Source organism: Pipra filicauda, unplaced genomic scaffold (assembly GCF_003945595.2).
Source record: "Pipra filicauda isolate LSUMZ 115617 unplaced genomic scaffold, ASM394559v2 scaffold10_size6260569_pilon, whole genome shotgun sequence".
Lineage (NCBI taxonomy): Eukaryota > Metazoa > Chordata > Aves > Passeriformes > Pipridae > Pipra > Pipra filicauda.
This window is the reverse complement of record NW_024103541.1, coordinates 1323290-1338683: the sequence shown is the minus strand read 5'-3', so window position 1 is coordinate 1338683 and position 15394 is coordinate 1323290. Positions and strand designations below refer to the sequence as shown.

The window sequence follows — 15394 nt, the reverse complement described above, 5'->3', positions numbered from 1 at the left end:
AGCACACACCTATGCTTGTCTGAAGGCTTAGTCAGGTATCCACCAAGTGTTGTTTTCATCCACCAAAAATCTTTGATTTCCTTGATTAACATAACTAGGAGGACCTTACTGATTTGAAAGCAGAGTGAAAAACATTCTCAGCAGAGATCAAAGCCCTGGAGGGGACCGGTATGTACAGGAATGGCATTAACAACTAATCCCCTCTAATCCAAGATGACATCCTTATCGCATGAGGGCATAAAATGTAATTAGACTTATATAGTGCTATCTCCAGAACACTAAGCAAATATTAACCAATCCATCTTCCCAGTGCTCCTGTGGGGACAGCCCAGTTACCCTGGCTGTGCAGGTGAAGAAACCAAGGCACGGGATGGTGCTCTAGCAGAGTCCCTTTCAGGAGAAGGCCATGCAAACCATGCACCCAGTAAAAAAAATTAGCAAAGCATTTATGACCACTGGGAGGTTTTTTGGGGACATGGAGCACATCTTCCTTCAAGGCTCATGTTATCAAGGGGGTGCTGTTTCTCCACACTTCCAGGATCCCTCCACAGCTGTTACATATCTGCAGGGAGTTAAAACACATGTTCACATATGGGCTGCTTCTACTGTTAAAACATGTTTAAATTATATCCAACCATCCCTTCAGCTCTGCTTGTGTTAGGGTTTGTTTTCTAACCTTGCTTATGCCCAGGTTCACCCCATCTCACAGATGCTGCAGAATGCACCTTTGCCGGGGGAGCATTGCTGTTCTCCCCTTCCCTTGGCTCTCCAAGATTAATTGGCCCTGAGATGAGTAATGCAACTGATGGTCCTTGCCTGTGTGGAGTGATGCCCCTTCCTTTGGGATTAAAGCCAGTGTGCAGGTTTTAGAGCCTGAACTGATGTCTCTGTCAAGTGTATGTGGTGATGGGAAGGGAGCTCTGCCTCAACCCTTGCCTGCATGATGCCTTTCAGTGGCCAGTGGTGTTTCTTTCTTTGGAGTCTGATCCCCTTTGGGCAGTAGGACCATTTGCAGCAGTGGGGGATGTGATCCTCTTATCAGTGTTGGTTAGCGTTAGGTGCCCTTGACAAAGAGCTGCCTGTAATGGAGTAAGACACTTAAAAACAGCCACCAAATTTCTCAAGGCCTTGGGATAGGATTATATTTCTTGGGCTGGCAGTGCTTTCTGCTTTAAAAACAGTTGGATGTATTTGAGTGTGAAGTATAATTTCCTGGGCTCGACCAGTCTTTGAAATCAAAGACACTCACCAAAAGGCTACTGTCATTTGAAGGACAAAAAGTTTAATAGGTTCCTCTTTGGTGATGTTGGTCCCTTGACTTGAGGACATCACCCTTGAAGCTCTGTCACAACGCACATTTATCAGAGGTCCCGGGAAGGGCGGTGTGGTGTAGGGTGAGGAGAGACAGTCACAGTGTCCTTCGGCGCTCCCTGGCTCTGGGTCACCTCTCCCCACTGTGAGCTGCTCCCACACCCTGCAGGAACCAGTCAGTGAATATATTGTTTTATTTTCCCCTAGAATACTGGAAATTAACAAAAGAAAACAGTGAAGGTTAGGACTCACAGGTCTGTTTGCTTTATTAATAAAGTTCCAGATTTTCTGGAATAGAAAAGAAAATGCTGTCCGCAGAAAACATCAGCAAACTATTCCAGGAAGAAGAAGGGAAGGAATGCCATTGAGGCAGAAAGATGTGGAAGTGGTTCATGGAAAGCTGTTCAGACACTGATCTTTTTGGAGTTGAGACTATGCTGTACCCTCAGTGGTAGTCACACCTCACTGGGGTGATGGCAGAATCCATCCCCAGGCCTCCCTTGGCTCCTTCCCTCCCTGCTTCCTGCACTGTGCTGGCACCACCAGTTGCATGGCCACACTGGGACTCAGCTCTAGGACTGATCCATCTGAGAAGCAAACTCAAGCCTTTTTTTTTTCTCCTTACGAAGAAAGAACAGTTCCCAGTGGAAGCCTCTTGTCTCCTGGCACTCCTGGTGCAGGTGAAGGGAAAAGTGCTGCATGTCCTGCAGTGGGTGGATGGAAGTGCACAGGGTAGGGCATTGCAGCTACCAGGGCAAGACTATGTCACTGGAACCCACAGTTGCTGAGAATTCAGTGCCACAGCAGTTTCTGCCTGCTGAGGAGCTGCTGCTGTGTTTACGATGGCCAAAAAATCCCTATGCTAAGAGCTTGCTGTCTGACTGTGAGGCAGTTAAAACCCAGAAATGCCCAAATGTTAGCATGCTGCAGAGTAGGAAGCAATCTTTGTCCTTTTAGGCAGCTCACCTGACACTGCTTTTCTAGCTTTATAATGCCACCAGTGAACTGCTGTAACATGTGTGACTTGGCCAATGCGTCCTCTAAAAACCATTGAAAATGTTCCCTTTCCTTGCCTGAGGGCCCCTGGCTTCAGAGTCGCTGGGTTTCCTCCCTCTGCTTCTGGAGCTCAGGCTGCCCAGATTAAATCATGTATTGAAAAATTCCATAGCAGCTTCCGACCTCAATGAATAGCATATTCAAGGCCACTGGAAGGCTCTTGCATTATCTAGTTCAGTGGTTTTCAACCATTATTTTTATTTTTATTTCCAGTAGAGATGGGAATCCCCAAAAAGTCACATCTATAGCCAGCTGACCTGCTAAGTGCAATCACTTTTCACGGGAGTGGAAATAACACCAGGAGCAACCTGGGCTCTTACAGAGTCTCCAGGTCACTGACTGAAGTCTGCTGCAGCATGACCCTGTCATCCAGGAGAATCCATGGGATTGCATCTGCTGGCATCTCAATCACCAGAGGTGAGAGGCTGCAAAGACACTCCTTTGGTCACATTTATACATTCCTAGCTGAGCTGGAGCTGACAGAGATACACCTTCAGGCTGGATCAGACAAACAAGGGATGATCTACAGCAAAGGACAACCTACATTTAGGTTGAAACAAAGCCTCAGACCATCAAAGGGGTGATAGCAGGAGAATAAAGGTTGAAACTGGAGCCTTGAAGCACTCAGAGAGAGGCACTCTGATGACCCACAGAGGCAGAGTGGGATGGAGAGATGGAAAAAGGCAGTTGCTGTCAGCTCCAGGGTTCAAAAAGCACATCCCAAAGCAGTGAGTGGTCACCAGCCATGGAAGGAGACCAGGATAAGGACTACAGAGCTGTGTCCCTTCCATTCTGTTTCACTGTGAGGGATCCTGAGCAGGCTCTGGATATACATGCTTTGGTGCCTGGATGATGGACACACACATTTCTTCTGGTTGTGAGTATGTGGGTGTGTGGTGTGTATGACAGGTGTGAGTGAAAATGGGTTTGTTTTTAAAATAAAATCCTCTTCCTGTCCTCCAAAAATCTCATCTTGAGACTTGCTTGTCACCATTAACTAGCCGATGAGCATTTGAGTATTTCCTATAGTCCCTCTGCAGATTTCCCGCTGTGAGTAATGCTGATGCTCTCTGTCCTTACCCATGCCCTGTGCTCCTGTTTGGTTGTATTGAAACACTCTGGGAGTTTTTGTGGTTTTTGTTTTTTGGTTTTTTTTTTTTTTTTTGGTTGTTTGTTTGGGTTTTCTGTTTGGTTGGTTGGTTTTTTGTTTTGTTGGTTTTTTACTCTGAGCTTGGAGATTTGGCATCTCTCACATGTCTTCCCAGTCTGTATCACTCAGGCAATCTTTGTATGTTCTTATAGTTAATAAAACTTTAAATTTTTTTGAGTGCTGCTAGAGAGACTTGTGGTGGTAAAGTTAATAATATTTGCAACTGAGAAGTCTGGCTAAGAAGTTACCTTTACTAAAAGCACATTTCTTTTGACTAAAAGGTGCCAGTCTGTTGGATTCCTCAGATTTGAGCAAGCTACTCCTGTTTCGTAAATATTATCACAACGTGGGGGGTTTTCTGGAATTCCTCGTGGATTCCAAGTCACACTGAACATTGGCACCAATGGTAAAGTCTGTTCTCCAATACAGTTTATGCTTGAATTGCTGGATTAAGACCACGTGATTTTACTCACTGCTAAGGTTAGAAAAGCCCAAACAAGAAACCTGCAGGAAGAAGAACTCAAGAATAATTTCATTTATGCTTTTTGAAGAAAAAAAGCACAGAAGGCATGTATAATGATAAAATCAAAATACTAGGAGCTCCAAATAAATGGAGACTATTGAAAAGCAGCTATGAAGATTAGATATAAATCTGACTGCTTGCCACTACCAAGTGGCTTATGTCACTTTGGGTTTAGTCTGTTTATTCATTGTAAAAATAACGGTGCTGTCTCACCAATAATAATCTCGGTGACTGCTACTGCTCACACCAGATGTTATGAGCCGGACACTGCTGGAGGGGCTCAGCTTCCCCTTCAGTGCTACCACCTCCCTTCTGTTTGTGTTAAGTCCCTTCCCAAGAGATGTTTATAAATTGTGATCAAGTTTCTTAACCTTGTTTTGATAAATGAAAGCAGATGTTTGGCAGGATTCATCTGATTCCTCTCCAGTGTTTATAGACAGTGGGATTGCATTGGCACAGTTCAGGGAGTCTAGGACGCTGTGCATCCTATTCTAAACAAATGTTTACATTAAGTCAAACAAAGAGGACAGAGCTACACCTTGTAAGTAACTAAAACTACCACAGCCTTTTTCTCCTATTTCACACTAGTATTTATATTTTTCATATCTTTAATCTGTCTACAATAACCTCTCTTCAAGACTGCAAATTTCTTTTACAATGGGCCACCTGTACCTATAGAATAAAACTCCTGATTGAGTTATTCTGTGATAACACAGTTGTTTAGCTGATGCCTTATAAACAGACATGTCAGGAGTGGTTACTCCATTCCCTGCTCAGGATCAGTTAAGAGCAAGTCCACATTGTATTTCAGTGTCAGAGGAACTCATGTCCTGGGATGAACCAGCAAAACTGTTTTATGGACAGAATAATGGTGCGTTTATAGGAACATATGCAGCAGTTGGGTAGTAATTTTGTGTCATCCTGGCTCTAGAGATGGAAATGGAGATGGTTTGTGTTTTAGACTTTTTAATTTCATTTCATTGATTGCCAATTCATCTGAGGCAGTTAATAGGTTTGGAGAAGCTGATGGGATGTCTGTCTCAGGACATAATTATTTCTGTCATTCCTTCCTCGAGCTGAAACTAAATGTTGGTTAATTATCACTGATTGATTAAAGTAGAACAAAGGAAAACTTCTTCTGGAAGTCTGAGGCTTGTCTTTACTGTGAAATATTGGAGTGCTTCTAGCCTGAGATAAAATCCTGCTGAAGACAACAGTTTCTGCTTGGTCCTGTGAGCTTTGATTATATCCTCGGTGTTTGTTGTCTCTCTAGTCCAACAGCTGTTCAACAATCAAACCTAAAGGTGGCAAGAAATAGGTAATTTTTGCTGTGCTATAGCCAGCAGTACCAAATACTGTGCATCTGAACTGCTGCTGACTTTCCCTAACTACATAATGGGAAAAGTTAAAGTAATGGTCCCCAGGAGGGTTGGACAGTGAGGTTAGTTATTTCACTATGAAAACAAACCAAAAAGCCTTCTTTTGGAAGTGAAGAAGTAGCAGTTCTGTGCTTTGGTCACTTGGATCATCTTATCTGAGGATATTCATTGCTGTTCATGCCCTCAGATGCTATCCCATCCTGCTCTGAGAAGTCTTTATGAGCAACACAAGGGTATCTCAGTGATCAGATGATTTGTATATTAAAGAGACTTGAAATTAGTGTGGATTTGTCTTAAAAAATTTGGACACAACAGTGTTGTAAATCACTGCCCTAAGTTGTGTGGTAATGTACTAAAACTGTCACATTTCTATTGATCCCACTAAGATTATTGTAAAAGACATATCAATATACCACACTGTTCATATGGAAAGATAAAGGGTCTAGGTTAGATAATAGGATGTTAGAAAAAAGGTTCTTTGCCCAGAGGGTGGTTGGGCACTGGAACAGGCTCCCAAGAGAAGTGGTCACAGCACCAAGCCTGACAGAGTTCAAGGAGTGTTTGGATAACACTCTCAGGCACATGGTGTGATTCTTTGGGGCTGTCCTGCACAGGACGAGGAGTTAGACCTCGATGAGTCTTGTGGATCCCTTCCAACTCAGGATATTCTGTGATCTTTCTTCCACCTACATGGTTTTGGCATTTCTCTAACTCCACTATTTTTTGTCAAACAATTCTTAAATTTATCCCTATATGCATAAGAAGAAATTGAAATCTCAGACTCAGTACAGTGAAAGAGATGGCTTCCTGGTCTAACTGTATGGCTGTAAAGGAGAGCTAGACCGGGATTCATCACTCTGGAATTTAATTCACACATCCATCACTGTCTTAGTGATGTCAGTTTGCCCTTAAATTTCCTATAAGGTAAGATTACTTGCTCATTACCTCATGGTGACGAGATATTTGCACATCTAAGGTGCATCCACACTCTGTGCATCACAGGAAGTTAGTACAAATGTATTTACTTGTTAATACAAATGTGTTAACTTACCGCACAAGACTTGCAGAGATGAGAGGTGACACCTTGTACAAGCAGGAAGTCTGGGATATCCTGAGGAAATAAATGCATTTGTAACTAGCAGTAGAGATCAGTCTCCACTGACCTCACCTTACCTTACCTTGCAGAAAACTTGGGAGGCTTCATTATTTGACTTAGAAATTGCTGTGCAAATGCAATAAAAAAGAGTCCTAAAATTGGTTTATAAAAATTAAGAAAATAACATGTTATTAGAATAATTGTACAAATTAATATAATCGCAAAATTGCTTTTATGTATGGATATTCCAGTTGAGAATAATTACAGTCAGACTACGTGTAGCTAATATAAGAAAACCACACTCCCCTTTCCAGTCTATCTTCTTCCTAGTTATGAATTTGTTGTGTGAATCATCTACCTAGAGCATTTCTATAAGGAAAACCTAATTTGATGAAAGCTTTGCTTTGCTTTGAAGGAAAGAAGAAATCTAATAATAATTATAATAATGGTCATTCTTTTCTCATATTTTGAGTTTTTAAAAGTCACAGTGTTTGTGAAGGACTAGTGGTGTTATAGCTGTAAATTGTGATTCTGCTAAGGTACAAAGTATTCACTGAGGGACTACTGAAAGGCATTTTGAGTACATGAAAGATCTTAAAATGTTTTCCTTTCAAGGAATTTTAAATGTCTCTAAAGTGTTTAAGGGGAGATGAAAGACTCTGTAATGTACTTCATGCTTTGTACCGTCCTGCAACAGATAAATGCCCTGGGGTGGAGCATTTTAGATCTTTCTACATGCTCAACTGTGTCCAGTAATTATCCTGGAATAATTTCATGTCTGAGGAGTTTACATCGGAGAGGATGGGTCTACTTGACACTGTTACTTTGCCAGGTCCCACTTATAAAAACGCCTTTCCTCTAGAGTTAAAAATAACCACTTTTCAGCAGCTTTTTGCACAGAAGTCTCACCAGGGCAGGACAGCATATGCAGTAGGACAGCATGTAGACATTTCACTATGAGTCTCTTCAGAATTTGTGAAGCTGTGGACATCCATGAGGTATTACACATGTGGTAAAGACCTGGACATTGCCTTGAGCAGGAAGGGGACTGTGGGCGTGTCCACTAAAACCTGTGTCAGGGTCACAGTATCCCTTGCAAGACTTCATAGACTTGAGAAATGCTGATGGAAAGTAACCTCTGAATGTCTCTAATCTAAACTTCACCTCAAAATAGGGCTGGAGCCTACACTGGATTGCATCAACTATGGCTCTGCTGCTGGAATCTTGAACACCTCCTAGAATGGAGATGCCACATCCTGTCTGGTAACCTGTTCCAGTCCTCTAGTGAAGAAGTTTTTGTTAGTGCTCAGTCTAACTTCCAAGTCATAGCTTTTGGACATTGGCTTAATCACTGCTACTACTGAGAAGGGTTTGGCTTCATCATCTTTTTTAATGCCTTTACATAGTGAGCTGTTACTAGGTCCTGTCTTGACTTCATCATCATCATCAGACTCAGCAAGACTAATACCTTCAAGTTCTCTTCACAAAAGTACTCTATGCCCTGAGTGTCTTAGCAGTTCACCTGCTGGATCCTGTTCAAATTCTCCACCTCCATCTTGAACAAGAGGCTCAAACATGTGCAGTCCCAGCAGCACTGAGGAGAAGGGGCAATAACTTCCCTTGATCTCCTGCACTACAAGGAGTGGTTTGCCTCATTTGTGGCAAGAGAGAACTGTTGTTTCCCATTTAATCTGTCTTTCAAACTAACACATGGGGCCTCCTCAGTAGGGCTGCTCTTCAGTTAGTTGGTTCCCAGCCAGAACTGACACATGGGGTTATTCCAGCTTGGTGCAGGGCTTTGCATGGCTCTACAAAGCTTAATGAGGTTTCTCTTGGCCTCAAGTTTCCCAAGGTCCTGCTGGATCAAAGTACTAGTGCTCAGTATGCCAACCACCCAATCCAGTTTGGTGTTGTCTGCATATCTGCAGAGGGTGACTTCTGCCTCTTGTTCAGGCTTTTAGAACTCTCTTTCCATGGGAAGAGAGGACACAGCCTTGGTCTGTGGGATCTATGGACTAGACATCTTCTGGCACCTTTCCTGCTTTCCCACACCCACCTCTGGCAAAGCTGGTCGAAGCAGTCAGTTCTTGCTGCAGCCCAGCTTCTGGCCACTCCTTTCTCCCCTTTGCTTTCCCTGCTTGTGCTGACACCAGTGTTTGGGGCAGGGTGGCAGACCACGCTGGTGAGCAGATGTGGGATACTTGCAGCCATCTCAGATATTTTTGTACCAGCTACAATTTTTCAGCTGTGGAAGCAAAGCTCTCTCAGACAGCAGAGCTGTGAGCAGAGCTGGGCTGTTGTTGTCTCTGGGTGACGATGCTTCGCCTTCTGCCACTGCTCCCCACAAAGCACTGAGTGGTGGCGGTCTACATGCTCTGCCAGCCTGGTGTGTGTGAGGGGGTGATGTATTCATGCTGTTCCAGCCAGGACAGCCGAGGCTGCTGGAGTTGGCAGCACACATGGTGACCTCGGGCAGAGGAACCGTAACTAACCCCCAGACACGTACCGGGCACAGATGTTTGCGGATTCAGTGTCTGCTGCAGCCAAAAAGTACATGATCTTTCTCTGTTGTTGTTCTTTCTTCTTCTTTTTTTTTTTTTTTTAAAGTCATGTGCTCCTTTCCCACTAGTGCTGTCAGCTCCGGAGGTCTCTCTTGCAGCGATGTAAACATGGCTACTGTGCGTCCCTGCGACTGCAGCCCGTAGCTCACAATGAGGCAGCCAATGCCAATAGATGTATAATGAGCATTTAAAAAGCACTTATTTTGTCATCCAATCATCGATCATCCTCATTGTGTAAATATTTTTTTTTGTTTCCACAACAAAATGACTTTAAAAGAAATGTTCACCAGGAAGAAAAATAAAATTGATTCTGGTGATAAAATCAGGACAGTCAAAGTGATTAATATGACATCAGGGAAAGCTTGCAAACAACGCCTAATTTCTGTGGCAAAAAGACCTCGTGGATACACCAGTGCTATGTTGTGCCTGGAAATTTAGTGGCAGCTGGAAATTTGATGGTGACCTCTGATAAACGAGAAAATGGTGAGGGTTTTAATGAATGACTTGAATAAGAAAATAAATAAGCCAGTCTGTGTGGTATTCTTCAAGATATTTGTTTTGCTATTAAGTTTGGTTAATGTGGTTCTCACTGTGTCATGGTGATCGTGCTGACAGCACATCACGACATATGAGCTTTGTGGCTGTTTGACTGTCAGGGAAGGGGATTCATTGCCTCAAACTCACAAGGTAGAACAGGGAGGTAACTGTAATAGGAGAGCATTTGGAAGCCCTTGGCAGAAAATGTCAGAGATCGTAAAGATAGAAAGTGTTCTGCAGATCATCTTTGCTCTCCTCTGTCAAACTGGCCACAGAACCTAAATGAATTCCTTTCCGTTTACCTTCTTTTTTTGTTTATTTGTGAGGAAAATTTAGTCTGGAATTACATCTGAAAAATGGATATGGGGGGAGGGGGCTTTAACCACAAAATTTGGGAAAGTTACACTCATGGTTGATTATGTTCATTGCAGTGTGTTCTTAGCCTCACTTTATGAAATTGCAGTGTTTATTCCATGGCTCTTTTATCTTTGTTGTGATGTTTAGAAGCATTCTTATGAAATGTTGAGTTCCCATCTGACTATTTATAGACTATGTTTGAGTCACCTCTTAATCTTCCTCTGGGTAAAACCAAACTGAGCTCCATGTTTCTGTCACTATAAGGCATGCTTTCAAGAGCTTGCTCATTCTCAGTTTTTCCAGTTCAGTGTCCTTCTCAGCTGCAACACATTCCTACTCCTGGTGGTTGCCACTGCCCAGAGCTGCTGGCAACCAGCTACGCCCTGAGGTGCTGTTCAGTAGAGGGCAATGGGAACCCACCTAGGCTGGTTTTCATCTGAAAAGTGGACCTGCATGGAATAGATGAGGAGAACTCAGGGATCAGTGGGCTACCTGTGAGAGCCCGTACTTGCCACTGGAAGGTCTCCCAAACCCTGTCAAAGGCAAAGCAATGTTTTTCCAGCTTTTAGAACAATAAGGGCTGTATAAAAGCTGTTCCTTTCTTCATTCATAATATTGCAATTTATTAAAACCTCCAGTTTTCAGTCCTTTCTAGTTTCAGCCCAGGGAAGGTAGAGCAAATTAGGCTGTCACAATACAGTCACTTTTCTTGGTTATCTTGCAGAGCCTACTTAAATATAGTTTCCCCAAGAATTCCCCAGTTAAAAGCCAGAAACCTGTGAGCTGAAATACACACAGAGAACACAAAAGGCATCATGCTGACTTTTTTTCCTTAGAGCATATTCAGTGCTTGGGTGACCACCTCAGTAAGCCTTCCCAAGACTCTGCAGCTCATTTCAGATCCCTGCAGTTCATCCAGACAGGCCGTAACTCTGTGGTCCATGCATCAGGAGAGAAGTGCAGTAATCCCTCAATAACCTTGACTAATGCCATAATGAACTAATGGCAACTTCTGGAAGCTTTTCAATACAGTATAATGTTCAACCTTGATCCTTTGAGTTTATCTGGGTCTTCATGAACACAGAATTGCTTAACAGACATAGAAGTTCCTGTTAGACTTTTCAGAAGCAATTCAGATGTTTGTGGTGGGAGCCCTAAAAGTATAGAGATGCTTTGTTCCTTTTCAGTGTGATGAGACTTAAGTGTTTAATTTCTTTTACAGATCTAAATTTTTACTTAGCCATCTCTACAGTGTTCTAATGCTCCCATGCTCACTTCCCTTCAGGCCTCTGGCTAATGAGAACACCTTTTTTCTAGAATATGTGACTGTGTCTCAGTCACTTCAGTGCAAGTTCTACTAGTTTGGCTCTAAGTGCTGAGAATCTGATCAAAACTTCTTGACTCTCCAGTGAAGCAGATGAAGGTCATACATGTGTCCCACTCAGTGCTTAGCTAAAGGGATTGCAATGACCAGTGAAGCAGCAGAACAAACTTTGGAAGCAATAACATCTTAAACTGAAAGTGCATATACTAATGCTTGAAGGTTTTGTGTTTTGTTTTGTTTGGGGGTTTTTTGTATGTGTGTTTGGGGTCTTTTACTGTTGTTTTGCTTTTTTTTTTTTAATCAAAAGAACTAACACAGTTAAAATATTTTTTTCTCTTCATACCAACTTGAACCCACTGGCACAGTACTTTTGTGTCCAGGCACAAATAGCCACAGAAAAAGATACTTATTCTTAAAATACCTCTTTTTCACACAAAAAGTATCTCCAGGTCCTTCATAACTTTACCTCTAGCAGAAAAATCCAGCAAACAAAATATTCGCTCAATCCCTTTTAATCATATGATCAAAGTATTTTACCATGGCAAATTGAACAAGCATCTAAAAAGAGAGATGAAGAGCAATGAGCAAAGCAGAGGGAAAGAAATTACTTTGATCTGGAAGGGAGTAGGAGAGCAAAGAGAGGCTTGGGTGAGAAAACTGTAGAGGAGAAGAATTCTTTACTGAGGGGCTGTGTTAGGGTAACAGGAAGAGCAGATGCTGGATGATCAAGGGAGCCCCAGAGGGGAGCAGAGGAGGACTTGGTCTGTATGATGTCGTGGATTTGGAAGATCAGGAGAGGGTATCTGATGCTGTGGTACATGTTTCCAGGCTGGGGGAAGAGCAGGAATTAGACCAGAAGATGGCTGAAATTTCTTTCATGAGAGGTAGACAAGGAACAAAGATGTCTTTTTCTTCCTCAGATTTGGCTGAGCAAGGAATGGCAGGGACAGAAACATCTGGATGACAAAGCTGTTGCCAGACTATCTGTAAAATTAATTAGCAGATCTCACCTTATTGTCTCCATTCAGCAACAGGCCAGAGAGGAAACAAATCAGACTATTTTAAAGTAATTTTCACTCCAACATATTTACTTTCCAGAAAGATATTAAAGAAAATACTGACATGCCAGTCTTGATGGGATCCTTTGTTTCATGTGGTATGGTAATTTACTCTTACATTGGACTTCATATTTCTCCAGTTGGTGCAGCAAACTACTCAAACTGTAGGAGGATATTTACTGTTTAGAGAAGTCCTTGGACAGTTCAGCAAACTTTGTCTTGTTTCTCTGTACAAGAACTATATATAGGCTTTGCTCAATCAAGGTCTCAGATGTTGTGTGAGCAGAGCTAAATATTTTTAAGAGTATAAAAAAGCAACAAGATAACTCCAACCATTTGGCTTTGTTAGAACCAGATGTTTGTCTAGCTGTGTAGTAACAGAGGAAAGAGAAACTACCTTAAAGGCACATTGATTTGCGCTGTTTCTTAATCTGAAACTGAGACAAGCAGATATAAACAATGCATCTTTAAAAACTTCTGGATTCATAGCATCTCTATGAAGCTCCTGTTACCTTTCAGGTTACCTTTTTCTTCTTTTCAAGATACAAACAACCAATGCCTATACTGTGTCTGACTCTATTTGACTTGACCTAAAAATGATCTATAAGTGCTGTGATAATATCAATATTCTATAATAATGGCAGGAGAATAGAAAAATCACCTGTCTGAAAAAACTCACCTGACAGTGAAATCTGACAGCAAATGCCAACAACTACCTTTGAGTAGTTGAGTAAACTGCCTTTTTCTCAGCTGAAAGTTGACCAGAAACCTCACAGATAAGAAGTCTTCTCCTGAAAACTGATTGAAATATGTTTAATGACTCAGAGTAATTAAGGGTCTGTTTCCATTTCTGCTGGTGGATACACAATAGAAAATGACCAAACAGGGAACCCTTCTACCCTTTTGTTTTCCCTCCACAAACTGTCAGACCAGAAAAGGATTGATGGAACAGGAAGGTGCCCTGAAAGCAGAGGCTTAGGAAAATGATGGGTATGGGTAGCCTTGTGTTGTGAGGATCAGGATCTGCAATCTGAAATGGCAAAGAAACAGATTTCTCCTTACTGAGAGGGGGAGTTGAGATAGGAAAGGCAGGAGGGTTTTGAACGGTTAGGGGTGAGTTTAGTCCCTGACGCTGTTCTCTTGTTACTGCACCTCCTCTGGCAAATTTTGCCTCTTGCTGTCCCACTCGGAAAATACCCCGACACAAAGGTCACATTAACATGAGGCACAGGCCGGCGTAAGAGACAGACACTACTATAACTAAAGCAACCAGCTGTCATTCACCCAAGCAGGGACCTCAGCGGAACCTGAGCAGAGATTTCATACAGATGTCGGATGGAGCTGCCAGGTCACTCCCGCGGCTCCGCTTAAAACACGGGCAATTCCGAGTCCAGGGCAGGTCCAGCAGAGCCAGGGGTCGCCAGGCTGACCGTATCCATCCACTCCTTCCCTCGCCACGGCCCGTCAAACCCCGCTCCGGGCCGGGCCCGCCTCCGCCCTGCCCTCAGGGGCGGGCGCTCCGCCCCGGGGTTGGCGGCCCGTGCCCGCCCGGGGGCCGGGGCTGGCGGCGGGGCGGGCCGGGGGAGGGCTCGCCGGGCTCCGGAGCCCCGGCCCGGCCAACCCGCGGCCGCCGCGGCTGAGCCATAAAAGCGGCGGGAGCCGCCGGGGCCGCGGCTCCAGTTGGCGGCAGCCGTGCCCGGCACGCCTGGAGTGGGCAGCGCGGCCGCCCCCTCCGCAGCCCCAGGGACCGCCGCCGGGCCGCCCCCAAGATGCTGTTTTGGCACACGCAGCCGGAGCACTACAACCAGCACTCGACCGGCAGCTACCTGCGGTGAGTCCCGGGCGGCGGGAGCCCCTGCGCCCTGGCACAGCGGTCTGTGTGTGTGTTTGGGGGTCGGGTGCCCCCGTCCCGCCGCCGCCCGCTCGGCTGCCCGGCGGCACCCCCGGTACCCTCGGCCCTCCGTGGTGCCCTAACCGGGGTTAGCGCCTCTCCCTCCGTCTGAGAGACCGCGGGTTCCTTTTTCTTGTTTTCCCCCTTCTTTTTCCTTTAGCGCCTCGTTAGACAGCTCTGTGCAGCTTTGCGTTGCCGCTGGTGCCGGGCTCCCTCTCCTCCGCGCTGAGGTAGCGCGGCTCAAAGGGAGGAGGTGCGGCAGCGGCCAGGCGCTGTCAAAAGTCTGTGGAAAACGCCTTCTGGCAAACTGAGAAGGCACGCAGTTTTCTGGGGACGGGATTTCTTTCTCAGCTTTTTGGGACGGTGTATGTAAAGCTCAGAATTTCCCTTTCTGAACTTGCTAAAACCAGCTTTTTCCTGCCTCCGCACAGTTGCGTTTAATTAAATGCGCCTAATTTAAGTACAAGGGCTGCTAAACAATAGTCTGTAACATGTGTAGCACAAACCCGTGTTTCCTCCCTCTAACCGATGTGAAAGCAGGCAACTTTGGGAGTTTCCTTTTTGCTGGTTGCTTGTGAATTATTTGTTTTCTGAAGATGTAAAGCTGAGCCGTCAGCTGGTGTCGATTGCTGCTGCTGCTCCGCCAAAGGGGGATTTTGCTGAATTATGGCAGTGGAGAACCTGGCTGTGGCCCAAGAGCCTGACTTTCAAATGTACCCCTAAACAACCCCTCTTGAGAGAACATTGAGTTTGTCTGGGGAAGCACTTCCAACACAGATAATACTTCCTTTTCAAGGAGACATGCTATCTGGTCTATTCCTACTCCCTATTAGTGTATTTGCAAAGGAATTTTTTTTTTTTTTTGTTCTAAATAATAATCTCCCATTATCAAATGATACGGTACTGTAAGATTCTTACTTTCTGGCAGCTTCTCCACTTCTTCATACAAGATTCTTCACGTCGTCCCTCTGTTTCAATAAGTCAGTTTCACAACATGTATGTGGCAAAAGTCTTGTTCTCTTGCTTTGTGCTTGCAGATCTGATTAGTTTAGGACAGTGAGGACGGCAGTAGCAGAGGAGCATCAGCATTGTTACTTGTGTGTATTCTCAGCGTTAGAGAGTGTTTATGGTGCTCAGGCTGCTTCATTAAC

The 15394-nt window shown here is 44.2% G+C and overlaps 1 protein-coding gene and 1 long non-coding RNA gene across 2 annotated transcripts in view; one reads left to right on the top strand and one right to left on the bottom strand.

Annotated features, from left to right (window-relative positions):
* Positions 1-11790: 11790 nt before the first annotated feature.
* LOC113990313 lies at positions 11791-13894 on the bottom strand. The gene is made up of 3 exons (XR_003541600.2): positions 13679-13894; positions 13032-13150; positions 11791-12278 (listed from the first exon to the last, which is right to left on the bottom strand). It is a non-coding gene; the product is annotated as an uncharacterized LOC113990313 (long non-coding RNA).
* Positions 13895-13941: 47 nt separating this feature from the next.
* Positions 13942-15394, top strand: part of TFCP2L1 (transcription factor CP2 like 1) — a 37167-nt gene continuing 35714 nt past the window's right edge. Inside the window, 1 exon segment of the mRNA XM_027725612.2 lies at positions 13942-14183. Within this exon segment, the coding sequence (XP_027581413.1) occupies positions 14122-14183 (62 nt within the window). The 5' untranslated portion in view covers positions 13942-14121.